Raw genomic sequence first — 27,653 nt, 5'->3', positions numbered from 1 at the left:
AAAATTGTATGAGCTTATATTGCTCATGTCTTTAGATTGTCCAAAGTAAAATGGAGTAAATCGTGGTTTTGGGTGATCGCAATAAAGTATTTTTTTGGTGATAGTTTTCACCAATTTTCTCCATTGAGGTAACTTTGTATCCCCCAGTAAATTTCTCTTTGATAGTGTAATTACTTACCGGCTTGTCCGTAGAGCCCTGCCAGGTGAGTCACATTAAATTTGTATTATGATTTGTCTCTCTAATTTTCTCACATGAATATGTAATTTATTCCATCTCTAATTTATTTTTCTTAAATTATTACACACGATATTTGAAAGGATTATTGATTTTACATATGCGGTATTGAGTGTGTGATATTCAAGTTAAATTGGGGTTTCGGGTATTTGAACTTCCAACACTAATAGTTCCAGAGTGCTCACTATTAGGAATTAAAGTGGTTTGGAATTATTTGTTATGAACCAATTATTGTGAAAAAAAATTGCTCCAAAACTAATAGTTCTGAATTGCACAGAAGCCAAAATATCAGAGGATTTATAATCATATGTGTGAGGTTTGTATAGAGCCGAGGCTCTAAACAATCAAATTAGAGCCCACCTTCAAATAGTTTCGAGAAATGTGGTTTCAATATTGAAAATCTTTATGATAGTCTTAAATTATATTTTTATCTTTAATTATAAAATTTAAAGCTTTAAAAATAGTGTAGATCAAGCCGATCTATGAACACTTTAAAATCATGAAAATTGACGGTCCAAAATGCGTTACAAGATGCACTATTTCCAAAACTTTAAATCCCTTTTTTTTTCTCATGTCCATACATCTTAATGTTGAAATGATTAAGTTGCGGATATTTAGACATCAGGACAACCGCTTCTAATAAAATTCTTAAGGTGGGCTCCAATTTGATTGTTTAGAGCCTCGGCCCTATATAAACGTTTCTCTAATTATATTAAGATATAACTAATAATACTAAGATCTATAATAATATACCAAAAATATAAATAATCTCTTATTTCTTTATTTATTAAAAATTTTATGATTTACAAATAATAGTAATTATATAATTTATCTTAATATACAAATAACATTTAAATAAGGGAAAAGTTTACATAAGGTTGCAACCTTAAAATGTAGAACTATGGATGCACATCAAATATCTATTCGGAAAAAATGTTTTAATATTGAAAGCCCTCTAATTGATCATCTCGACATCGAGATGTATGACTATGAAAAAAAAAAAAAAGATTTTGAGTCCCATAAATGGCGCATCTCACAAAATATTATCTAGACCGTCCATTTTTTTAGGTTTTCATGTGTTATGGATTTACTTGATTTCAGTCATTTTTGAAGTTTGAAATTTTCTCGTTAGATATGACAATAGATTTTGAGATAATATTAAGATTATTTTACATCAAAATTATATGTTATGATAAAATTTGAAGGTACGCGTTAAATGGATTGTTTAAGGTTGCAACCTTATGGAAAGCACACCCTTTAAATAATAGATATTGAATATGGTCAAAAGCTTCACTTTTAAAGGAAAAAGTTTATATAAAGTTGCAACCTTAAAATGTAGAAGTACAAATGCACATCAAAAATCCATTAGAAAAGGTTGTTTTAATGCTGAAAAACCCTTTAATTAATCATCTATATGAAAAAGAACAAAAAAAAAAAAAAAAAAAATATTTTGAGTCCCAGAAATAATGCATCTTGTAACACATTATCTAGACCATCCATTTTCAAGATTTTCGTATGTTTGCAGATCTATGTAACTATTTGTGGAGTTTACAATTTTATAATTAGATATGAAAATAGATTTTAATATATTCCTAAGAAATTTTTACACCAAAATTATATGTTATGATAAAATTTGCAGGTGCACCTTAATTGGATTGTTTAAGGTTGTAACCTTATAGAAACCATACCCATTTTTAAACGGGTGCAGTTGACGTACATATACATACGTATGTGTAGAGGTAAGGTGCACCTTTAAATTTTATCATGGTATATAATTTTGATGTAATTCTTATGATTATCTCAAAATCTATTTTTATATCTAACTATAAAATTTTAAATTTAAAAAATGGTTAGAATCAAGTAGATCTATAAACATATGAAAATCTTGAAAATGGACAGTATAGATAATATGTTGTAAAATGCACAGACTTAAAACCTTTCTATTTTTCATAGTCATATATCTCAATGTCAAGATGATCAATCAAAGGGTTTTACAACATTAAAACTACCTTTTTCGATGGATTTTTGAGAGGCATAAGTAGTTCTAGATTATAAGGTAGCATCCTTATATAAACTTTTTCATTTTAAAACACGCTTTATTTATAAAAAGAAAAAGTTTATATAAGGTTGCAACCTTAAAATGTAGAGCTACAGATGCACCTCAAAAATCCATCGGAAAAGGTAGTTTTAATGTTGAAAAACCGTTTGATTGATCATCTCGACATCGAGATGTATGACCGTGAAAAATAAAAAGATTTTAAGTCTCAGAAATGGTGCATTTACAACATATTATCTACACCGTCCATTTTCAAGATTTTCATATGTTTATAGATCTACTTGATTTTAATCATTTTTTAAATTTAAAATTTTATAATTAGATATAAACATAGATTTTGAGATAATCCTTAAAACATTTTACATCAAAACTATATACGGTGATAAAATTTGAAAGCGCACCTTACCTCTACCGCTATGGATGCATCCGTATGCCAACTGCACCCTTTATACAATAACTTATGGGGGTTCAACCTGATCGGTATTGCCATCGATTACTGACATGTCTAGTCCTGTTCAAGCAACTCAGATTTTCGGATAAACAATTAATTTGATCGCCAAATTCAAAATAGAGAAATGATCCTATAGGACCCTCTCCCACCTATGTGTATAGGACCCCCAAAAGATCACCATTAAACTTGGTACGGATATCTAGAAAAGTGAAGTCCCACATCCATGTGATAACTTTTCTACCCACAATAATGTAGCTTTTCGTGTGAGACTGTTTTTTTTTTAGACTCACACAGGAGTAGCTTTAAGAATCATATACACTGAGCACAAGACGTAGAGCAGAGAACAAAAGTTTTTAAATTGTCAAGGTCATTTTTGTTTTCCAAGAATCAAAATAAGGCACATTTCGGTTTTTGAAAAACCGAAAATACGGCCATTTCGGTTGTTCAAAACCCAAAAAAGGGTAAAACAATATTTTTTAAAACATTTCGTTATGAAGTGAAAAAACAGACAGTCTAGTAATAACGGAAACTATTTGGTACTTTGGTGATAATGGAAACTATAATGTATATTTATACACTATTCCATTTAAAAAAATAGTTTTCAAAATTATGCTTATAAAACAAAATTGTTTTAATAAAGTCTTAAGAATTAACCTTTTATATAAACTTCTAGCCTTTGAAATAAATATCGATAAGTAAAATGGATGTGAAGTATACTTAAATTGAATATATTTTTTTATTCTTTTCATAATGTGTTGCTTTTTTCAGAATTGATGAAATTAGAGATATATTTTCTTTAAGGATAAAATTTATATAAGGTTGAGGCCTTAAAAAATTAAATTAAGACACACCTAAAAAATTCACTAGAAGAGGTTGTTTCAATATCGAAATACTCTCTAATAGATCATCGCTACCTCGAGATGTGTAGAAGTAAGAAAAAAAAAAGAAAGATTTCAATGTCTAGGAAAGGGCGTATCTTCTAATGCATTATTTGGGGCGTCAATTTTCAATAATTTAAAGTATTTATAGATTTGCCCAATCTATATTATTTTTGAGGCTTTAAATTTTGTAATTAGAGATGAAATAAATTTCCAGGCATCACAAAGATTTTACTACTAAAAAATCATCTTTCCGACACCATTTAGAAGTACATCTTACTTTGATTATTTAGGGTCAAGAATGAATAATAGAGTAAAGATAGAGTAAGCTCTTTTATTAATTCTGATCTGATTTCGACAGTCCACCTCAGTGCAGTTAATTATAATTTTATGGTACTTTGTACCAATTAAATTATATTTTGGTGCATATGATTTATGCACATAGGTCACTAGAACAGTGCCTACTATAGCTTGAGTACTACCGGTTGCAGCAACTGATGCGGCTATTTTCATCTTTTCTTCGTGCTTAAGGTTTTGATTGTTATTCACCATGTTAAAAGATTGATCACCCAATATTTTGACTTTCTTTTAAACTTTATCTCATGCTACCTCTTTTTTTTCCCCAAGTTCCTTTTTTTAAAACCTCCTACCAACCCTTTCAAGATGTTTTATAATTGCCACGTACATCTAGGGAGCAGCTCCTACAACATATTTTACATTGGGTTGGAGCTTTGGCGAGGCTTTCCATTCCTCAAAATTTAACATAGCTACTAACCTTAAATTGAGATGGAGTGTGGTTGGCCCGTCCCCAATTCAATATCATGTGGCATGGCTGCTACCTCCTTTAGTTTTCTTCAAGCTCAAAATTGATGTGGAATCCGGGTAGCTCTAGCTATGGAGGAATCCATAAAAACAATGCACGTGTATTTATTGTGGCTTCGACAGCCCCATTAGGAACACAATTGAATTTTATCCATTGGAGTAGGGGATCTCACTAGCAGGTGAAATGTATTGTCTACCTATTGTTATTGAAAGAGACTCCAAGCTTACCGTTGATTCCATGGGTTGTCATTGTAGGCCTCTTGGAGATTGGCGCAATGGAGGATAATTGTACTTATTAAGATTGAATCTTTTGCTGAAAATCATTGGAAGACCCTACCATCTAAAGAGAGGCTTTGGCCAAGGCAGCGGTTTTTATGAGTGAAGCAATGGTGTAGAGTGCTTGCCCCTAGATTTTATCACCCCTTTCATTTTGTAAGATTTGTTCATATAATTCTGGGGAAGATCAGATGGGGATCAAGATCAGGTTCCTACACAATTTTAAATTTATTTTTGCTGATTTTACTTTTAAAGATGTCAGTAGATTTTTTGGTTTAGTTTTAGGAATTATAATTAGTTTAGAAGTTAGGGTTATATTTTCTTTTTCTTTTTCCTAAAAACATATTTTGTTATTTTTTGTTATGGCATCTTTTATTTTTTTTTATTAAGGTTAATTGTTAGAAACATAATTAGTTTAAGATTCTTTGGGTTAGTTTGACAAGTCTTTTTTTATTAGTTCATTTTTGTTGAGTTATTTTAGGAAGATGAAATAAGTCCGTTTACTTTCCTTTAATAAGTATTAATTGTGTTGGTACTTCCTGTTTTTGAATAAAATCTTTCTTTATCTTTTGAATAAGTACATAATTCACATGATATTAAACCACCTATTAGGATTAATGTTGAAGTGCTGAACTTCCATTTTTGTAGGGAGTTCTAAAAAGCAAGTTGCAGGGGAATAAAAAATTAAGCACATACAATGTATTGGGATGATGGATTTTTGGTTGAATGAAAAAAGCTTATTGTAGAGAGAGAGAGAGTGAGAGAGTCGTTTCTATGAGTTTTTCTTTTATGTGCTCTTATGGTTCTTGGTGGAGGACTCAGAGTCCCCACGTTCGTGCTTCCTTTTGCTGATTTACTATATGCTTTTTATTTCTCTATCTAAAATGCAGTTGATTTACCGGTTATTGGTGGGCTGGTAATTTTCAACTGCATCAGGTGGTATCAGAACATCAGTCAATTCTTAAGGATCATGGTGTTTGGTGATAGGCATCATGGCTCGTGAACGAGACCTATGGCCGGGTACCGAAAATGAGCACATCCTCAAGAGAGCGAGACCTCTGAGACACTGAGATAGAAGACTTGAGTCGACAAGTTGAGGAATTGACCCACTGCTTTGCACAAAACACAATACCGACATACTACGATGACGATAGTGACTGGGAAACTGTCTTCGAGTACCCGTTATATACATACGCTTGCTTCGACAGACCCATAGTCAGGAGAATAAATCATTGGATTTAGTTAATCTACATCATTTGAAAGGGAACAAGGTTGATTTTGGTGTTGTCGTATCGAAGATCAATAGGTTGTCGATTGGGATTTGTCCCCAATTTTCTATACATATTTAGATGAAGATCAATGATTTGTAGGAGATCCAATATGTGATAATGTTCAAGATTACATGATTAAACCAATATTTGATGAAGAAAATAAAAAGAAGGCCTCAAAGAAAAATCAATATGTTGAATTGGTTCAACTGTTGAATCTAGTGCTCATATCAAATATGCACACGTCGTATGTCTTAAGGTTAAGTTTAAGCAATTTCAGCAAGTTTATGGTTGAACAGACTCGATTGACCAACAATGATCTTTTCCATGAGGCCTTTTCATTTTCAATGCACGATTATTGCATTATAATCAATGCAATAACCCATAAGTCCCAAGATCGTGTTTACAATGTTTCTAGTTGAAAAAGATTACAAGGATATTGAAAAATTCATCTTAACGCATTTCAACACTCTGATCGAATTTTCTCCAACCAGGGGAGAATGATGCATATCAAGATCCACTTGTTACAAAATTTTAATTTTAGTTTTGTTGATTTTATTTTTAGAGATGTGGATAGATTTTTGGGTTTGTTTTTAGGAATTATAATTATTTTAGGAGTTAGAGTTATATTTTTTTTTTTGCAAAAAATATTTTGTTAGTTTTTGTTATGGTATCTTCTATTTTTTTGTTTCTATTTTTATTAAAGTTAATTGTTAGAAATACGATTTGTCTAAGATTCTGTGTTTGTTTGATAAGTATATTTTTATGGGAAAGGTTTCTATACTTCCCCTACAGCATAGAAGATCTATGCTTCCCCTACCATCCAGCCGTCCAATTTTGATTAAGAGAGTTACTCACCGTTTGATCTTAGATCCGATGTCTCAAATTATTTTATTTTTAGTTTTTTTATACAAATTTTATAAATATAAAATTTGGTATGTTCCATCTTCTCATTTAGGTGCACCTATAAAAATTATTTAAAATATTTTTTTGATAAAATTTAATGACCAAAATGCCCCTTAAAATTTTAAGGGGTATTTTAGTTATTTTATTTTATTGAAAATATTTTTTTATATTTTTTGCTAGTATGAATTTAATAGCGGATTGAACGTACAAAATTTGGTGTTAAAATAGTTTATAGAAAAAAAATTAAAATAAAATAATGTAGACATATGACATTGTGATTTGGGATATCTTAGCCTCCATTCAGAATGGACGGTTGGATAAGGGGAAGTATATAAGTTTTATGTTGTAGAAAGCTTGCCCTCTTTTAATTAGTCCTGTTTTGTTGAGTTATTTTGGAAAGATGAAGTAAGTATGTTTCCTTTTCTTAAGTAAATATTAGTTGAGTTGATATTTTAAGAAAATTTTTCATTATATTTTGGATAAGGACATGATTCTGATACGAAGACCACCTATTAGAATTAATGTTGAAGCGGTGGACTTTTTTTTTTTTTTTTTTTGGGAGTTTTAGAAAAAGCAAGTTCTAACAGTATAAAAAAAGGGAAAAGTTTACATAAGGTTGCAACTTTAAAATGTAGAATGATAGACACCTAAAAAATCTATCGAAAATATTGTTTTAATGTTGAAAAAACAATCCAATCGATCATCTAGACATCGAGATGTATGAATATGAAAAAAAATAAAGTTTTAGTCCCGAAAATAGTGCATCTTGCAACATATTATCTAGACCATCCATTTTCAAGATTTTTATATATTTATAGATCTACTTAATTTTAACTATTTTTGGATTTAAAATTTTCTAATTAAGTATGAAAATAGATTTTAAGATAATACTAATAATTTTTTACAAAAAAATTACATATTATGATAAAACATATAAGGTGCGCCTTAATTGGATTGTTTAAGGTTGCAACCTTATAGAACTTGCATCCATAAGTTGAGAAAAAAAAAAAAAAACCTGAAAACTACACTTTCTATGCAACTTACCTCGACCTAACTTTTTCTCACATTTTTTTCCAAAAAATACACTTTCTATACAAATACCCCCAATCAAAAAAAATAAAAAAAATACCTAAGCTACCATCCCTGATTTTTACCTTACCCAGACCACTCACCTCTATCCCACCAAAATAGGGGCTCTGGCTCTGTGCAAGTGGTCCGGCCACAGGGCTTTGGCATTGTGTAAAGTGAGATCCGGAAGTAGGGCTCTAGCACTGTATAAAATGCGGTCCGGCAATAGGGCTCCGGTACTGTGTAAAGTGCGGTCCGGCCGTTACTGAATTTCGGAGGGCTCCGGTATTATGTAAAATATGGTTCGGTAGTTGCAAAGGGCGGTTTGGCAATTATTGTATGTCGGAGGGCTCCAGCTCTATGTAAATGTGGTCCTGCCATAGGGCTCTGGCACTATGTAAAATGCGATCCGCCAGTAAGGCTCTGACACTGTATAAAGTGCGGTGGCTATAGCGCTCTAGTACTATGTAAAGTGCAGTCCAGTGGTTGCAAAAGGCGTTTCGACAGTTACTAGATTTCAGGGCTCCGGCGGTACAACAATACTCAGATTTGGTCCACAAGTTGTCTTAGGGCAGTCCGATAGTACTCAATTTCGGTGCAATAGCTGTCTTAAGGCGGTCGGATGCTGTGATGGTGCCCTCAAGCCATGTGCTGTTGGGACCAAAAGTCAACGTCAAATCTTGGGAAGTGATTATTTTACACGAGAAAGACATTTATGTCTAAACAAAATGAACTTTTTCCTTACATAGAAAATTCGTGTTAAAAAAAAAATGAGAAAAAAAATTAGGTGGATAAGTTACATAAAAAAAGTCCGGTCTTCAGTTTATTTGTAATTTTCCCTACGAGGTTTGGGGAGGATGGATTTGTTAGACATACGTGACGAAGCCTTGTTTCCTTGATTTAAGGGAACATGATATACTCTCATGGTTGACATTGACGTTACTAGTATCATGGGATATGAGATCCTAGTTTTATGGATCTATAACCTTATAAATTGGAGAAAGAATGGTATCATGGGATATTAGATGCTAGTTTTATGGATCTATAATCTTATAAATTGGAGAAAGAATGTCTCACGTGAGTCTACTGGAAGGTTGAGGCCATCTAAACCCAATCAAATTACGAATAGGAAATCTTAGGAAAGATTCTCATAGGATTGTGTTACGAATAAGAAATCTTACGAAATATTCTCCTAGGATTGTGTTATCCTATTTCTAATAGGAAATGGAGAGGCCTCATGTGCGTATCACAACTATTTATTTGATTCAAAATTTGAAATATACATTCTTTTCATTCTAATGAACCATCATAAAAAAATTAAAAAATTCAAAACACAACCTCGAAAGTATTTTTTTAGGCCAATTAACATAGGTCGTTCATTTTGGTAAGATACTTAGATTTGGGCTTTAGAAGGATTTTTTCATTTCCAACGTTTTTTGATGTCTTTATTATCATTAGATGAACAATGTTAGAAAAAAAAAAATGATTTTGAGTTTATAAAGGCTAAGATCTTGAAATTCACAAAATGAATAGTCTAGATTTGTTTTTATGGAAGGGACTCATTTTGACCATATGTAGGGTACAAATTGAACTTTGTTTTTGGGGGGGATTGATTATTGAGATGAAGAGAGTGTGTGTACAAAATTTGGAGTCATACAAATACCACAAACATGGTTTTTTGAAGTGTCGTTGCATTATACTATGATACAACTGTTGTATTGGATCATTGCTCGATAGTATATTTGTAGAGAGAGAAAACATATGGAAAAATAAAAAAATGTATAGAAAAAGTAAGCAAGAGAGAAGGATTAGTTTTTTAGTCCTTGGGTGGGTGGTTTCTAGTCCTTGAGTGGGTATTCTTGACAGAAAAATAACTTGTTTAAGTGCTTGAGAGAGAGAGATTTTCTAATCCCTTGCATTCTCCATGATTGTCTAGTGCTTTTCTGATAAATGGAAAAGAACTTTTCTATCCGTGGATGTAGGTATCCTCATGTGTTAGAGATAGTCACCAATTAGAATTGGAATCACCTTAATTCCTGAAATATGGTTGTGGTGTTTTCTCATTGTTCTCTAAGAAACAAAGTTTAGGCGTATTATCAACTATAAAAAACAAATTCATTGCATGTTGTATGGCGGCTAAGGAAGCATCATGGATAAGAAGTTCCTTAAGAAACTAATATACCCCATTTTATGCCTCAGAGCCAACATCCATGAGTTTCACATTCCAAAATGTTGGATTATTTCCAGATTAAGGCCCTTTAAGGACAAGTAGACAACTGAAAATATTCACCCAAAAAATCGAACTGCTGAAAATGAACAACCACAAAATGTCATGAAACATGAGGAGTTTGATGCTCATGGTTTAGTCCAAACTTCTGCCAGCATCGTTTCTCACAAACTCGATTAAATGCACAGAGTCGTGAAACACGTTTGAGTTAATATTTGTTAAAAGCGTTTTGAATTATGAATCAAACATATCTTTGAAAATCTGTGCACAAAAAAATTGACGAAGATTGTCGCTAAAAATTTTAATATAATTTTTGTTAATTTTATTTTTAGAGTATGGGTTGAGTTTTTATTTTTATTTATTATGATTACTTATTAAAAATAGGATTTTTGGGGTTAATTTGATAAGTCCGTTTTTTGTTTCTTTTATTTTCTCACGTGAGTTCGTTTTGGATAGATTTATTTTAAGTTGATGTTCATCTTTTGTTTAGAAGAACTATTTACACATCTTTTGTTTGGCAGAAGTATTTACAAAGGGTTCCATGTATAGAAATGTACGTGAGATAGAATGAATAGGAAGTCACATAGAGAGAAAGAGATAAGAATACTCAGTCTCTACACGAGAATACTTGTGTCCGCATGTTTTGCTCTTTTGATTTCCTTCGCGATTGCTGATTTTGCTGGTGTTGTTTGGAGGTAAACTTTATGCAGCGGTTAATTTTATTGGTGTTGTTTGCTCGTAAATTTTACAGTGCGTCACAGGTGGAGTGTAGTCAATTATTGTGGATGGTGGTGTTCGTCAATTGGCTCATGGCTTGTGTACAAAGTCTATGGTCGGGCATCGAGATTCAACCCATCAAGCATGGCTGGGCATCGAGACTCAACCCATTTAGCGAGAATGAAACCTCCGACCTCTTCATGGGATAGAGAAGGTAAGTCGAAGAGCTGACCTTGCGCTTGGTGCAAAAATTAGTTTCGACACACTATGATGATGGTAGTGAGTTGAACACTATTTTCTAGAACCCATTCTATACAACGCTATGTATCGGGAGCCTCATGGTTGGGAGAATGATTTATTTCATCATGGTCGAGAAATTGATCTGCCTAAGTTTGATGAAAAATCAGTTGAAGATGAAGAACATGTAGATGTGGATCTTCAATTACATTCATCATTCTTCAATGTCACAGGTTACCTCATTTTTTATGAAGTTAATCTTTTTTATGAAAAATAAGATGAAAGGAAAGAAGTTATCCATTAGGCAACAAGGATGTATAATTTTCTTATCGATTGAGAGGTGGAGAATCAAGATATTGACTTCATCCCAAAGGAGATTGAGCCTATGGAGATGTATGACGACTTGATCCCAGAGGCGATTGAGCGAGATGTATGACAAAGAAACCGATGTATTAGTGGTGTACTCCAAGGTGAAGTTTGAGCAATTTCAGCACATTGATGTGGCTGAAAAATCAACCTACAATGACCTTTTTCTCAGGGGTTTCACAATTTCAGTGCACCATCATTGTATCTTAACTAATTCAGTAACCCACAAGTCGGATGATCGTTTTTCTAATATTTAGGGTGAAGAAGGAGGCGGGACAACTACAAATTTTATCTTAATGCATTTTAACAAACTCGAGGATGAATTTGAACCACGAAGAATGACGCATATCAAAATCTGGTAGTACAAATTTTATTTTTATTTTTGTTAATTTTATTTTTAGATTTTAGGTAGAATTTTAATTTTTATTTATTAGGATTAACTATTAGAAATAGGATTTTTGGGGTTACTTTGATAAGTTTTTTTTTACAGGGTGTAGTTGGCATACGGACGCCTCTGTATAAAGGTAAGGTGCCCTTCAAATTTTATCGTGGTATATAATTTTGATGTAAAATGTTATTATGATTATCTCAAAATCTATTTTTATATCTAATTATAAAATTTTAAATTTCAAAAATGGTTAAAATCAAGTAGATCTATAAACATATGAAAATCTTGAAAATGGACGGTGTAGATAATATGTTGTAAAATGCACTATTTATGAGACTTAAATTTTTTTTATTTTTCATAAGCATACATCTTGCTTGATCGAAAGGTTTTTCAACATTAAAACTACCTTTTCAGATAGATTTTTGAGGGGGATCTATAGTTCTACATTATAATGTTGGACCTTTATATTTTTTCTTTTCTTTATTAAGTCCTTGTAAGTCCTTTTTATGTATGCATTGGATTTAGGTATGGTTGTCTTTTAGATAAGACCCGCACTTTTAAGATCAACGTGAATAGAAGTTTGGATTTTAAAAAAAGATTAAGTTGACGTCCTTGTTTAATGGTAGGATAAGTTTAAGGTCGATTGCAAGACAAAGCTTTTCCTTATTGGAAAGATAAGGATTAGCTTTTACTAGTCAGAGAAATAAGGTTTTTAGTGATTAGAGAGATAAAGCTTTTAGCGTTTTTTGTTATGTTTTTGTTATGGATATAAAAAGAGTACATGCATTGTAATTGAGAGAGATTTGAATTTTATGAAGGAAAAAAATTGATTTTTAAGATCGTGTAGAGTGAAAGAGAGTTTTTTGTAAGGGTTGTTTATTCTGCTTTGGTATAGGTCGGTGTTGGAATACTCGTATCTACACATTTTGTTCTTTTTTGTGATTTTCATAACAATTTTTATTTCTTTCGTAGTTATTTTGCTGGTGTTCTTTGCCGATAAATTTATAATGGGTCCAAAATATTGTATAATTATCTCTTTTTCCAATAAATTTATAATGGGTCCAAAATATTGTAAAATTATCTCTTTTTCTTACTCAATGCTTTTCCCTGCATGACATAATACACGAGAATCTCATGATCTACCGCTCTATCAAATGCTTACGGACTCCATCCCGGTTGAACTGAAAAAAATGATATTTTTTAAATAAAATTCGTTTTATACAAAAGTCAAATAATATTTTAATTTTATAGGTCCTGCCAATTTATGATGGGTCCTTTCAATTAAAAACAAAATTTATTTTTTTACATCAAAAGTCAAATAATACTCTAATTTTATTGGTCCTGCCAATTTATGATGTGGACGTTCAATTAAAAACAGTTTGTTTTTTTGAACAAAATACCATAATCTCATTAATTAATCAAAACTAAAAACAACTATAAAAAGTGGGTGTCCTGGCCCTGCGATAAAGATTTGCACACTTGTTAATAAATTAGGTTCTAGTTTTTTATTTTTTGTGATTTGGTGTTTTGAATGAATCACCTGGTTATTGATAAGCAGCAAATATTAAAAGGTGGGATCCGATAAGATTCTGCGAGCTGTTTGTAAATAATAAATTCGATGTCAAATGACGATGGAGAACAGGATAATCTGTCGATGATGATTTATGCTTCATATCAACCAAAATTGATGAACGCAATACAATGTTTGTAAACTACAACGTGTTGCATTCCACAAATATTCTAGTAAAACGAATAATGACTTTCTCACAGCATGTGAGCGATTTTTTACTAGTGCAGTTGGATTATTCAGCTGAAATATATACCGTTTTTCTCAAATTTTCATCCCATTAGGCCACCCGTGCTATTCAAAGCCGAAAGACCTCCCTAACTTAAAAAAAATAGAAAAAATAGGGTGCGGTTCGTATAAAGCTAAGGTTCTAAACAATCAAAGTAAAGAGGACCTTCCAATGGTGTTGAAAAATGTAGTTTCAATATTAGAAATCTTTATTATATATAGTCTTAAAATATATTTTTATCTTTAATTATAAAATTTAAAGCTTCAAAAATAGTGTAGATCGAGTATAGAAAACTTGAAAATCTTGAAAATTGACTCTAAATAAAAAATAGGGTTTAGATTGAGCATATCTATGAAAACTTCAAAATCTTGAAATTTGTCAATCAAAAAATGCATTGCCAGATGCACTATTTCTAAATATTGAAATCCATTTTTTTCTCATGACCATGTATCTTGAGGTCGAGATGATCAATTGAAGATATTTGAGCATCAAAACAGCATCTTCTATTAAAATTTTTGGGGTGCGTCTTAATTTGATTGTTTAGAGCCTCAAGCTTATACATATTTTTTCCTAAAAAAAAAGGACAAACAATCCTCACAGTTACTTTTTTTTTTCCTTTTCTTCTTCCAAAATACCATATTAGTCCAAATCTAAAAAGCATAAAATGCCCTCTTTCCCCTCTCTCATGAACTGTAGGGTTGGACATTTGGTAGAAGAGAGAGTTAGAAACATAGTACATGAGAATAAATGAGAGCGGACATGATGTAGGGAGAATGGCGGGAAAAATTAATTAAAATAAAATAAAAATAAAAGGTGAGAGAATATACCATCCCTTGGTCTACTAGGAGTTTACCTTAAAACGATCGTTCACAACATCAACACTTAACTCAATTCCAATCTCTCCATTTTAAAAAAAAGGGATGTCTCCCTTTTAAATACACTTAGAAGAGAAATAAATAAATAAATCTACAAAATATAAACTCTATTTCTCTCTCTATTCTCCACATAAATCTCTTCAAATCTCTCTCTCTCCTCTCTTTCTCTTTTCGATAATTTTCTCAATCTTATATACAATTGATTTTTTTCATATCTAACTACCCACACTTGATCTTTTCCATATCTAAATCCCTTAAATCACATAATTCTTACGCAAATCTCTTATTTTTCTCAATCTCTTCTTCTTCACCCCACATGAGGCGCAATAAATCTATGATAAATCTCTAACTAAATCTCCTAAGTCCATAAAAATACGAGATCTAAATCCCTTTGTCTAATGTTAAAAATAACCATATCCCCTAAACAACTCACGCACCCCTATCCACTAAACAAAACTTAATCCATTAATAAACCTAAATTAAAATTTTGATAACCTCAATTTTTATTTACATGATTCTCCTGGGGTGTGAGAAGCTTGACGTCGATTTGCATCATTCTTCTGGGGTGTGAGAAGCTTGAAGTCGAGCTTATACCAGGCCAATCAAATATACCCTGGCCAATCAAATAATTAGTAATGTAGTCCCACCATACGCTTCGGTACTTTTTCTTCAATAAACCGATTTATCAAAATTTCGTGCTCCTCTCGAAATAGAATACTAGGATCATCGATTTATCCAAATTTTGTACTCACCTCGAAGTAGAACACTAGGATCTCTAAGTCAGTCATGATTTCTCTTTCTTTTTTAAATTCCTAGTAAAACTTCAGAAGATCGAACTGAGTACCAAGATATGTGGATGCTCCTCATATTGTAGTTATTGTATCACAATGTGATCGTCATATTTAGCATCGGCACCCTTAATTAGTTGTGGGCATCTATTCATCGTTATGCCAAAGTCCAGTCAGATCTTCATGGTTGCAAGAACCCTCTTCGCCATAAACTTCATGAACTTCAGTTTGAACATCCTCCATGTCTTTAGTCAAATTTTTGAAAATTTGTCGCAAGTGATCGTCCATAGCAGGAATAACTTTTAGTGGCGCTCTAATAGCTAGATCTTATTTGCTCTGATACCAACTGATGTAGGGAAGATGGAGGGAAAAAATAATAATAATAAAAGATATGTGGAAGATGGAGGGAAAAAATAATAATAATAAAAGATATGTGGAAGATGGAGGGAAAAAATAATAAAAATAATAATTAAAAAAGATGAAGAGAAAAAATAATAATAAAATGTGAGAGAATATACCATCTTTCAAGGTATGTAAGGAATTCACCCCCAAAAATCTTTTATACCATCAACTCTTTACTCAATTCTAATATCTCTATTTTTAAAGAAAGAACATCTCCCCTTTAATTACACTTAGAAGAAAAATAAATAAATAAATATACCCAAAAAATATAAACTTTCTCTCTTTCTTTGTATATTCTCCTCCGAAATATCTTCCTATCTTCTCTCTTTTCTCTCTCTTTTTTCAATGATTTTTTTAATTTGTACCCAAATTTGATCTTTCCCATAGCTGACTACCCACAGTTAATCTTTCCTATATCTAACTACCCACAATTGATATTTCCCTTACATATCTCAATTCTTACACAAATATCTCAATTCTTATACAAATTTCTTCTTGTACTCAATCTCTTCTTCACCCAACTTGAGACCCCATAAATCTCTCATGAATCTTTAATTAAATCTCCTAAGTCCATAAAAATAGGAGATCTAAGTCCCTTTGTCTATTAATAACGTTGTCTATATCCCCGACACAACTCACGCAACCTTATCTGTTAAACAAAAATTAATCCATTAAATTTTTTTTTTATAATCCCAATTTTTATTTGCAGCATGACGAATTTCTATAATGTTTTATTTGGAAAGAATGGGTATTTTTTAGAAAGAAAAAGGAAAAATATTGTGCAAGAGGAATATTTTGTTTTTTTTTTTTTTTTTTTTTTTTTTTTCAGAAATATAATTCATTTTATCCTTTTAAGATCCAAGCTACTTTCAAATCACTAACCAAAGCTTCACAACAAAGGAAAGAATAAAAAAAGTAAATTTAAGAAGAAAACCTCGAGTCCCTTAGTAGCATTCCCCATAGAAATACATGTCACCCTAGGCCGCTTTCTTTTTCTTTGGTAATTCAATGGGAAAGATGGGTCCTATCCGTTTTCTTAAGTAGGTAAGGAGTTAGAATTTTTAAGATGTTAGTGGCGTGATGTTAATGGTACGAATGGAAACCACAATGTGGTGGCTTGATGTTTATGATGATGTTATTAAAAAAAACATAAGGGTAAATTTTATAATTTGGATAAGAAAAAAGATAAAAAGAGGCGTTAAAGGTCTCTTTTTATTTAACTTGGGGATTCCATAGGTTATTTTAGAGAGAGGGGTTTTATATCTTTTTGCCATGCATTATCGCGATACCTTATTTGTAACTATAGTTATAGAATCTAGATACTTTATGTTTGAAGAAGTTTGGTGTAGCGACAGATGGTGACTAAATTGACATTTTCTTTCAAAGGGATATTTAAAAGGTAAAATATCTCTATAGCCCCTATTTTTAAGTTTCATTTTTTAATAAACCATGTTTTAAAACTAGCTTTAGTCCCATTAAACCTATTTTTCAGCCCAAAAAAATATAACAAAGACATGCTCTTTACACTCATCATTTCTCTCTCTTCATATTCTCTAAACTTCCCTTTCTTGACTTTCCCCAAACCCCTTCTATCTCTATTTTCCTTCATTCTCTCTCCCGGTGTTTCCCAACCCTTCTCTCAGTCTAAATTTCAGACTCAATTTCATCCCTCTCTAAATTTCAGACAAAATTTCATCACTTTGTCTCTCTCTAAATTTCAGTCTGAATTTCATGGCTATTGGAACCCACATAATTTTTTGTTCAACTCGCTCTATTTTCAGGTAGATAGCTCTCTCTCTTACACCGGCAAATAATTTGAGTTCTCTTCCTTTCCCAATATACTCTTTATTGCATACATCCACATTAGAAAACGTTCAAAATTGAAGATAATGCTGCTCTAAAACATCCAAATATATTACAAGAGAATCAAAGATGGAAGAGTAGGAAGGCAAAATGGCAAGACTCAGAGGTTCTCTACGCAATTAGAAGCTCTCAACAATAACAATAACAATCTTATTCCTAACTCTAATACCAATATCAATAACACCACCATTACCAATAACAACACGGCTAAGGTGATAGCCAGAATTTTTGCCAAAATATTCTAGTCAACCAAAGTGGACGAATAAGCTTCTCTTCGGGTCATCATTAGATTTTGGTAAAAACAAATCGATTTCTGGCAATACCCACAAGCGAAAATACAGAGAGAGGATGGTATTTTTCATAACCTCATGATGCAGGGGATAGAGAAGCAATAGGGGAATTGCAACATAAGTTTTTGTGGACAATAGAGAAGATAGTGGAACAGAGGGTTATGAGAGAGGAAGCTTGGAAGAGACAGGAGATGGCTAGGGTTAGTAATAGCTCATCAGAGGGCATTATTAGATTCCAAAGATGCAGCCGCTATTACATTTTTGCAAAAGTTCTTTGACCAAAATGTACAGATTCCGACAAGTTTTCTGGCAAGTGTTCCCACGAAAAATCTCGGTAATGCAAGAGACAGAGAGAGAGAGAGAGAATGGGAAAAATAGTACAAAAGAGAAGGGATTGGGGAGAGTCAATGGGCGAGAGAGATTAAGGGTGTTCCCAAGGCAAATCTCGGTTACGCAAAGGATATGGAGAGAGAGAATGGGAAAATGTGGAGAGAGAGACGATTTGGGAAGAGTTTGGAGAGAGAAGTTAAGAGATATCACGTGAAGAGAGAGAAATGATGGGTTAGAAAGGATATGTCTTTTTCAAATTTGTTTGGATAATAAAATAGGTCTGAAACTGGTAAAATTAGTTTAGGGGAGTTAGAAGATATAAGACCTACAACTTCTATTTTTAAAGATAGGTTTTTAAACTTTAAGTCTATGAAGAAATGAAACCTAAAGATAAGGGGTATAAATATATTTTATACAATGATACTATGTATACATTGATAGCTTGAGTTTAAAAAAGGAATTATTTTGAACTTCTATGCCCAAAGAAATTTGATAACTTGATGTGTCAAAGTTCAAAATAATTTCTTTTGAATTTTGAGTTTAGTTAATGGGATAAATGCAGCCACCCAATTTCATATGTAATTGTCAAAATTAGTTATGACTACCTTGTATCAAAGGTAAGTTTCATTGAATAATATTTCTTAAAAAATATATATATACAAAATATGAGTTACTTGTATATGCATTAAAATTTTAATATTTTACTAATAAAATGATAATAATGGTAATAATAATAATAAGATAAGTCGGTGGGGATTTGAGGTCGGAATGAAGCTAAAAACTTCATCATAATGGTACTGCCACCAAAACCCAGCCTATTCTCAATAAAACCCAGCCCATTCTTAATAAAATGATAATCATACTGACACATCTTGCTATATTGGTTTTAGATCTTTCTATATTGGCCTTGTAGAGTGAAGTACTAGGCATTTTACCCTTATCCATGTGTAGGTAACATAGCACCCTGCACATTCACCTGCGACTGTGAGCAGACAAGAGGATTATCTTTGTTTTCTTTCAAAAGGATGGCCTACTTCTTGCCAATAATGGTACTTGGTCATGGAATGACGGAGTGTGCCTTCTCATTCCTTCCATTTTTTAATTTTTTTCATTTTTTGTCTTTGTACAACAAGGGGGAAGGACAAAGACCTTATTAAAGAGACCCAATGATTTTCTCTTTTTTATGCAACTAACTGGAATAACCAATGTTTAGTTGCATCCCTTTAATGGAAAATTGTTTCATGCGGTAGGGACCGCATTTCTACATTTGCGGTCCCTTAGGTATCGATTTAGAAGCAATTGAAACTAACGGTCAAAAGGTTTTTTTAATAGAATTATTTCTTTTAATTTTCAAATTTTTTTTTTTTTTTATATTCGTGATCTCCATGTTAGAGATTGCATGTCCTTAAAAATTGGTCCAAAAATTCATCTCCAAAATAGATTTTTAAGATATGACTCATTTCTACATTTGCGGTCCCCGAGGTATCCATTTAGAAGGTAATATGGCACCCTGCACATTCACCTGCGGCTGTGAGCAGACAAGAGGATTATCTTTGTTTTCTTTCAAAAGGGTGGCGTACTTCTTGCCAATAATGGTAGTTGGTCATGGAATGACGGAATGTGCCTTCTCATTCCTTCCATTTTTTAATTTTTTTCATTTTTTGTCTTTGTACAACAAGGGAGAAGGACAAAGACCTTATTAAAGAGACCCAATGATTTTCTCTTTTTTATGCAACTAACTGGAATAAACTTGTGTTTTTTCTTTCTTTGGTAAGTACCAATGTTTAGTTGCATCCCTTTAATGGAAAATTGTTTCATGCGGTGGGGACCGCATTTCTTCCTTTGCGGTTCCCGAGGTATCCATTTAGAAGCAATTGAAACTAACGGTCAAAAGGTTTTTTTAATAGAATTATTTCTTTTAATTTTCAATTTTTTTTTTTTTGTTTATATTCAAGATCTCCATGTTAGAGATTGCATGTCCTTAAAAATTAGGTCCAAAAATTCATCTCCAAAATAGATTTTTAAGATATGACTCATTTCTACATTTGCGGTCCTCGAGGTATTCATTTAGAAGGTAACATGGCACCCTGCACATTCACCTGCGGCTGTGAGCAGACAAGAGGATTATCTTTGTTTTCTTTCAAAAGGGTGGCCTACTTCTTGCCAATAATGGTAGTTGGTTATGGAATGACGGAATGTGCCTTCTCATTCCTTCCATTTTTTAATTTTTTTCATTTTTTGTCTTTGTACAATAAGGGGGAAGAACAAAGACCTTATTAAAGAGACCCAATGATTTTCTCTTTTTTATGCAACTAACTGGAATAAACTTGTGTTTTTTCTTTCTTTGGTAAGTACCAATGTTTAGTTGCATCCCTTTAATGGAAAATTGTTTCATGCGGTGGGGACCGCATTTCTACATTTGCGGTCCGCGAGGTATCCATTTAGAAGCAATTGAAACTAACGGTCAAAAGGTTTTTTTAATAGAATTATTTCTTTTAATTTTCAAAATTTATTTATTTTTTATATTCATGATCTCCATGTTAGAGATTGCATATCCTTAAAAATTAGGTCCAAAAATCCATCTCAAAAATGGATTTTTAAGATATGACTCATTTTATCTAGAGAGAGAAAATGAGTTGAGAAAAGAGAAAGCCACGTGTTGTTCCAACAATTCTCCCCCTCAACAATGGCTTACTACAATTGTTGACCCTCTGATCGTTTCGAGTTATTTTCTGTGATGAAGAATTTGTGATAGTAGGTCCTTTCATAAATATATCAGCAACTTGTTTGTTTGTCCTTATTAGTACCAATATAATCACTTGTGACCTTTGATTTTAAGGTGATTTGATCACTAATTATTTTTTTGTAACAATGAGTGGAGAAGGTTAGTGTTAAGTCTTCCGTGTCACTTAATCAAAACCGGATCTAGACAAGGATCCAAATAGTGTTTGGGTCCCGGTCTTGGATCCGGACCCGACCTGCCATGTCCAAATATTTGGACCTATACCCGGACACATGACGGGTATACCCGACGGGTCCCGAGTTGGGAATGGTCATTACTACCCCTAGGAAGGAACTAACATCATTAAATTAATATCCAAATTAAATTTGAGGGGGTTTAGATTGGTTATTTTTTATTTAATTTCAGATTTTAATTGGTTATCCAAATTAAATGAGAAATTTTCAAATACTTTCCCTACAATTATCATGTCATTATCAATTTCAATGGCTCTAAACTTGACGAGTCGTCTTTGATTCCGCATGAAAATCGAGTTCATACGTACAAGATCGGTCACATAAGAAAACATATAGAATTATGTTTTTACTTAATCAAATATATATATATATATATATATATATATATATATATATATATATATATATATATATATATATATATTTATATTGGTTATTTCCTATAAATGGTTTTTTGAAATTTTCTATAAATGGTTTTTTAAAATTTTTTATAACTAGTTTTTTGAAATTTTCTATAAATTGTTTTTGGAAATTTTCTATAAATGGTTTTTTTAAATTTTCTATAAATGGTTTTTTGAAATTTTCTATAGATGGTTTTTTGAAATTTTCTAGCTATGTTAAGACCATTTGTTTGAACCAATTTTTAGAATATAGACTCTTTTCATTCTAACGAACAATCACAAAAAAGAAAATTTTGAAACCACAACCTATAAAAGATATTTTTTAGCCCAATTAACATAACCCATTCATTTTGATAAGCTGCTTAGATCTGGGTTTTAGAAGGATTTTTTTTCTCTTTTAATTTTTTTTAAATGGCTTTATTATCTGTAGATGAACAGTGTTAAAAAAGAAAAAAATGATTTTGAATTTTTAAAGGCTAAGATCTTAAAATTCACCGAATGAATGGTCTACATTCGTTGTTGGAGGGGATTCATTTTGACCACATCTAAGGGTCAAATTGAACTTATTTTTTTTGGTAGTTGATTATTGAGATGAAGAGTGTGTGTATGAAAAATTTTGGGTCATACAAATACCACAAACTTGGTTTTCTAAAAATGTGATTGCATTATACTGTATCAAAGGTAAATGGGCTGATTTTATGCTTATCCATTTCCAAATTTCCCCAACATTTCAATAAAAAAGAATCCATAAACAAATATGACGACTGCGTCTTATGAATACTTCAATGTGCACAAGGAACAGGCCTCCAACTTGCAATATGGCCCACACCCGAGCCCTTATAAATTCAAAATGGAAGAGGGCTCAGAAGATCAAGAAGACTGGAGGGATGGAGATGCCGGGTGAGGATGATGTTCAGGGCCAGGCTGAGCTCTGGCAGCTCACCTTAGCTTTCGCGGACACTCTCACACTCAAGTGTGCAGTTGAGCTCGGCATAGCCCATATGATCCATTCCAAAGCCCGACCACTCACCCTCTCTGAGATCATCACCTCACTGCAGGCTCCTTCACCAGACATCCAGTGCCTCTCGCGAGTCATGCGATTCCTGGTCAAGAAACGTGTGTTCAGCGTCAAGGTGAGGCAGGGCGAGGCCTACTATGGCCTCACTCCCCTGTCCAAGTGGTTGGTAAGGCCCGAGGAATCGGGGCTGACACCCATGGCGCTGCTGTTGGGCCACCCCACAGTCCTTGCGCCATGGCACTACTTGAGCCAGTGTGTTGTGCAAGGGGGCCTCCCATTTGAGAAGGCTCACAAGAAGGAATTTTTTGATTATAACTCTGAGAATCCTGAGTTTGATCTTCTCTTTAATGATGCGATGGCGAGCAATTCGAGGGTGGTGTTAGATGCATTGCTGTTGGAGTACAAGTCTGAGTTTGCAGGATTTACTTCTTTGGTGGACGTGGCCGGTGGCACCGGAACGGCGATAAGCAAGATTGTGGAGGCGAATCCTCATATCTCCGGCATCAATTTTGACCTGCCACTTGTGGTCGCCACTGCACCAAAATACCCCGGGGTGGTTAATGTCGGGGGTGATATGTTTTCTTCCATCCCAAGTGCCGATGGTGTTTTCATGAAGGTTTTCAACTGTTTCTCTCTCTCGCTCCATATTGGCTTTTTTTTATTTATTTATTTATTTATTTATTTATTTATTTATTTTAAGATAGAGGTCAAAAACCTTACCTTGAGGCTCGGCAATACAATTGCAATGGCTCTAAGCCCTTATCTTATTTTTATTATTATAAGACCAGCCTAAGATAAAATTTGAGGGTTAGTTGATTTCGCTGGGGAGCATCAATAAAAAAATAATATAAACAGTATTTGCAAAAAATAAATGACCAAAAATGCCTTAGAACATTTCAGGGGGCATTTTGGATGTTTTATATTTATTTATTTTTAATGTATTTTTCAAGGTGTGTGTGGGTGAGAACTATGATGTATCAAAAACCTGAATTTTATTTTAACCTGCTTTATAAAAATAAAGTTGAAATAGTTAGAAAGGCTCTCAAAACTGAAGTACTCTAAGTTTGAGAGCTTCTAGGTTTGTCAAGAGGAAATTTTCTATGTGCACATATATAACATATGTGACTCCGGGTCTCCGTCATCAAATCTGATTAGATAGTTGAAATGGCTTGAGTTACAATGTCAGAGCCTAGCTAGCTCTTAACCGTCAAATCTTGATCGGACGGCTCATGGTTTTTTATTTTTTATTTTTTATTTTTCTTTTAAAAATAATTATAAAACAAAATTTGAAAAATGCATAGATCTAACAAGGGCTCACATGATAAAATAATAATAATAATAATAATAAGAAATAAAAAGTAAACGTAAAATAAAATCGGTGATGAAAAATTGCAAGAATACCCCTAAAAATTGTAAGGCCATTTTGTCCACTTATTTTGACATGAAATACTTTTTTTATTTTCTCAGGTTCACGCTAATTTTATGATGGAATGCCAAAATTTTATCCAAAAATGTTTTGTAAAAAAAATGAAAAATAAAACAGTGTTTGCGTGACATTATGGTGTGAACCATTGTAACCATTTGATTCAGATATAACAGGCAAAAAGTGGGGCCACATCTAACTTATATATTGTTGGGGTAACATAGAAACATTTCTCTTATCTCAAAACATAGTCCACTAGGATTATAGACAAGTTATCCAACAAAAATACAAATAGAATTCTTCCAACTTCGAGGCTACAAAATTTCCCACCTCTCCAACTTCTGGTTGTTAAATTTTTGTTTGGGTGAGGCACACTTATATAATTTCATTTTCAGTGATTACCAAATTTGGCATACTGGTTAATGGCATGTAGCCTTGCACATTTGTTTTGCTTTAGCCAGCTAAGAACTATATAAGAAATATATTTATGAATATCTAATTTAAAGATATATTTCACTTCTTAATGGCTAAATATATTATATTGCCAGTAATATTATACACCATCAAGCAATTAGTTTTTTAAACAATGTCAAAAGAACACATCTTATAAGATAATATCAAATATACACTATCTAAATAAAATGGATGGTGTAGATTTAAGTAACCTTACTTATCGGAACCTGCAACCTTATATAAATTTTTTCTTATAAACTAAGCCTATTCGAAAGCATATAAAAGCCTTTTAATTTTCCTTTCTTATGAATAAGTTGACGTTTAAACACCGTTGTGCCAAACTCTCTTCTATCTATCCAATTGAAAGATATATTTGGTCAAGTAATCAAATAAGTTTTCTATGGAGAGATAGAAATGACGTTTGACTTGTTTTGGACATTGTATCATCAGATCTAGATCTGATCGAGAGAGAGATTTAAGTGGGAGAGATGTTTTCTTAGTATGCAAACTATACTCCTGCAGGATTATATTATGTATATTATTTCCAAAAAAAAAAATTTGAATTTCAAGTTTTTTTACACTTAGACCTCGCACCGCAAATATTGGAGGGTCTTTAGATAATCTTGAGATGTTATTTTTTTAGGTTCAATTAGATTTTTTTTCTTTTTATTAAGATTAATCTATAGGTTGAAAAGGTTACGTCCCTAAAATTTGGGATCCTAAAATTGCTCCTATCTTGAATATTACTCTAGGGACTTAATGAATTGTATAATCCCACACCAATATAAAATTTTGAAAAAATATCTCCTTATCCCCTATTTTTAACTTTCAAATCTCATGAGACCCAAGAATTGAAAACATTAATTATAAACAAAAGCTCTCCATCGTTTCTATCTTACAAACCCCCTAAACATTTTTTACCATAAATTTTTTACCCAAACAAATACTAAAATGACACCTTATTAAAACTTCATCTCTCTCCCTCTAAAACTCCATCTCTCTCTCTCTCTTCTCTTCTCGGTGAGTTTACAAGCTAAGGGGTTTAGCTTGAGCTCGAACACGAGCATACCTTCTTATGTGTGAGAGAGAGATGGAGTTTGGGTTTTAGAGAGAGATGGAGTTTTAGAGAGAGAGAGATGTAGTTTGAGTTTTAGGGAGAGAGATGGAGTTGGAGTTTTAGGGAGAGAGATCGAGTTTTGAGAGAGAGAGACAATGATGTGAGAGTGAGAGAGATGGAGTTTTGAGAGAGAGACGATGATGTAAGAGAGATGGAGTTTTAGAGAGAGAGAGAGATAGAGTCATTTCATAAGTTGTTGAGGTCAATAATACATGGTCAAAAAGGTTTAGGGGGTTGGAAGATAGAAAAGATGGAGTCTTCTTGCTAATAAGTAATATTTTCAATGCTTGAGTCTAATGAGATATAGAAGTTAGAAAAATATAAGATAATAGGATATATTCCCTAAAATCTTTTGGAATGAGTTTTTTTTTGTGCCGTATATGGTATATAAACAAAAGAAAGCGTGGCAGTAGGAAGATAGGAAGGAAAAGGAGTTCAAAAGGAAACTAATAATCCTCTCCCACTTTTTCTCCCGAAATAGAATGCTTTGCATCAGTCCTAAAATTTTAAGTTAAATATGCTATTTATAAGCGGAAATTACGAAGAAGATCGGTCAGCCTACCTTTTTTTTATTTTTTTTAAAATTGACCAACCTTTGTAATTTCCATCTATAAATGGAGCATTCTCCATTTTACCTAAAATTTTGGGGTCAGGACATAAATCACTCTTAAAAAATATAGATGACCCATAACGAGTCTTGGATTTTAATATATCCTTGCTTTGGATCCCAATGTAACCTAGCAAACAAGAGAAAAAGACCTGGGACTTGAGATGGATAGTGAATATTAGGAGTAATTCCTGTAGATGAAAATTAGGTGTACTTAATTTTTGCCCTCCATGTCTGTGAATGTGCCATACCTTATGGTGTACCATGTAGAACCATATAGCGTACCGTCCCAAGCATATACCTTTTGAAACTACATCCCCCTCTCATGGCATGCTTGATTGTTTTCCTAAATTGCTTTTGTGCAGTGGATACTACATGACTGGAACGACGAAGACTGTGTGAAGATATTGAAGCAATGTCGAAAAGCACTCCCTTCCAAGAGCGGGAAGTTGATTATTGTGGACGTAGTTCTGCATCTTAAGGAAGATACCAGTGCCTTTGCTGACTCGAGGTTGGCATTCGACATGTTAATGTTTGCAGTAACCTCAGGAGGCTTGGAAAGGACAGAGGAGGAGTGGAGGGCACTGCTGAGCAAGGGTGGTTTCAGCAACTGCAACATCAAACCGCTTCCGACCCTCCAGTCAATTATCGAAGCTTACCCCGACCCAAATGAGTAGTATTACCATAAACTACAACGAAAATATTATACGATCCATATAGTTTTGAAAATGACATGATCATGTGGATTATCACCATCAACTCAGTGAATTGAATAATGACGGTGGAAAACAGGGATTGTTCATAGCACCATATCGCTCATATCATAGGGGCACTAAAGTATAAAGTGCCTGTATTACTGGTAGAGCATCCCTCTTAATTACGATTCCATGGATGGTGTTTGTGTAATATTTTTGTATTAAGAACGATGTGCTTCCCTATTAGTGATGATTCTATGGATGGTGTTTGTGTGGTATTTTCGTGTTACAAACAGTATGATTCTCACTGTTTTCAGGTAAATCAGTGATAATCTCTCATTTCCGTCGTCAGTTGGTGTTGTAGAGCTGAAATAAATTTTATTGCGAGGGTAATATTAAGATGGACTGATGCAAAAACGATCCATGTGGTCATGATAACCACAATACCATATATGTTATAACTATGTTTGGACAATGAAGGTGATGCAAATACGGCTAATGACATATTTGGTGGGAACCACTATATCACGTCCAACTTGTTGAAGACATTGGGATAGTAACAAGCCGAAATTATAGATTAATTCCAAAATCAACTTTTTACACATCATACCCTCAATATTTTTTATATTATATATTAAATCTCAACATTATTTTTTCTCGTATTTATAGTCCCCACCATCTCCTATTAAAAAGTCAAGAAAATTGAAACCACAATATCTTTCTT

At 32.8% G+C, this 27,653-nt stretch overlaps 1 protein-coding gene across 1 annotated transcript; it reads left to right on the top strand.

The window, feature by feature from the left end:
- Positions 1-22,487: 22,487 nt before the first annotated feature.
- LOC18431510 ((R,S)-reticuline 7-O-methyltransferase) lies at positions 22,488-27,207 on the top strand. The gene is made up of 2 exons (XM_088858543.1): positions 22,488-23,250; positions 26,600-27,207. The coding sequence occupies exons 1-2, from the start codon at positions 22,504-22,506 to the stop codon at positions 26,909-26,911; spliced, it is 1,059 nt and encodes a 352-aa protein (XP_088714669.1). The 5' UTR covers positions 22,488-22,503; the 3' UTR covers positions 26,912-27,207.
- Positions 27,208-27,653: the final 446 nt, after the last annotated feature.

Source organism: Amborella trichopoda, chromosome 2 (genome assembly GCF_054954075.1).
Source record: "Amborella trichopoda isolate Santa Cruz 75 chromosome 2, AtrichopodaSantaCruz75HAP2 v2.0, whole genome shotgun sequence".
Classification (NCBI taxonomy): domain Eukaryota; kingdom Viridiplantae; phylum Streptophyta; class Magnoliopsida; order Amborellales; family Amborellaceae; genus Amborella; species Amborella trichopoda.
This window is presented reverse-complemented; position numbering and strand designations above follow the sequence as displayed.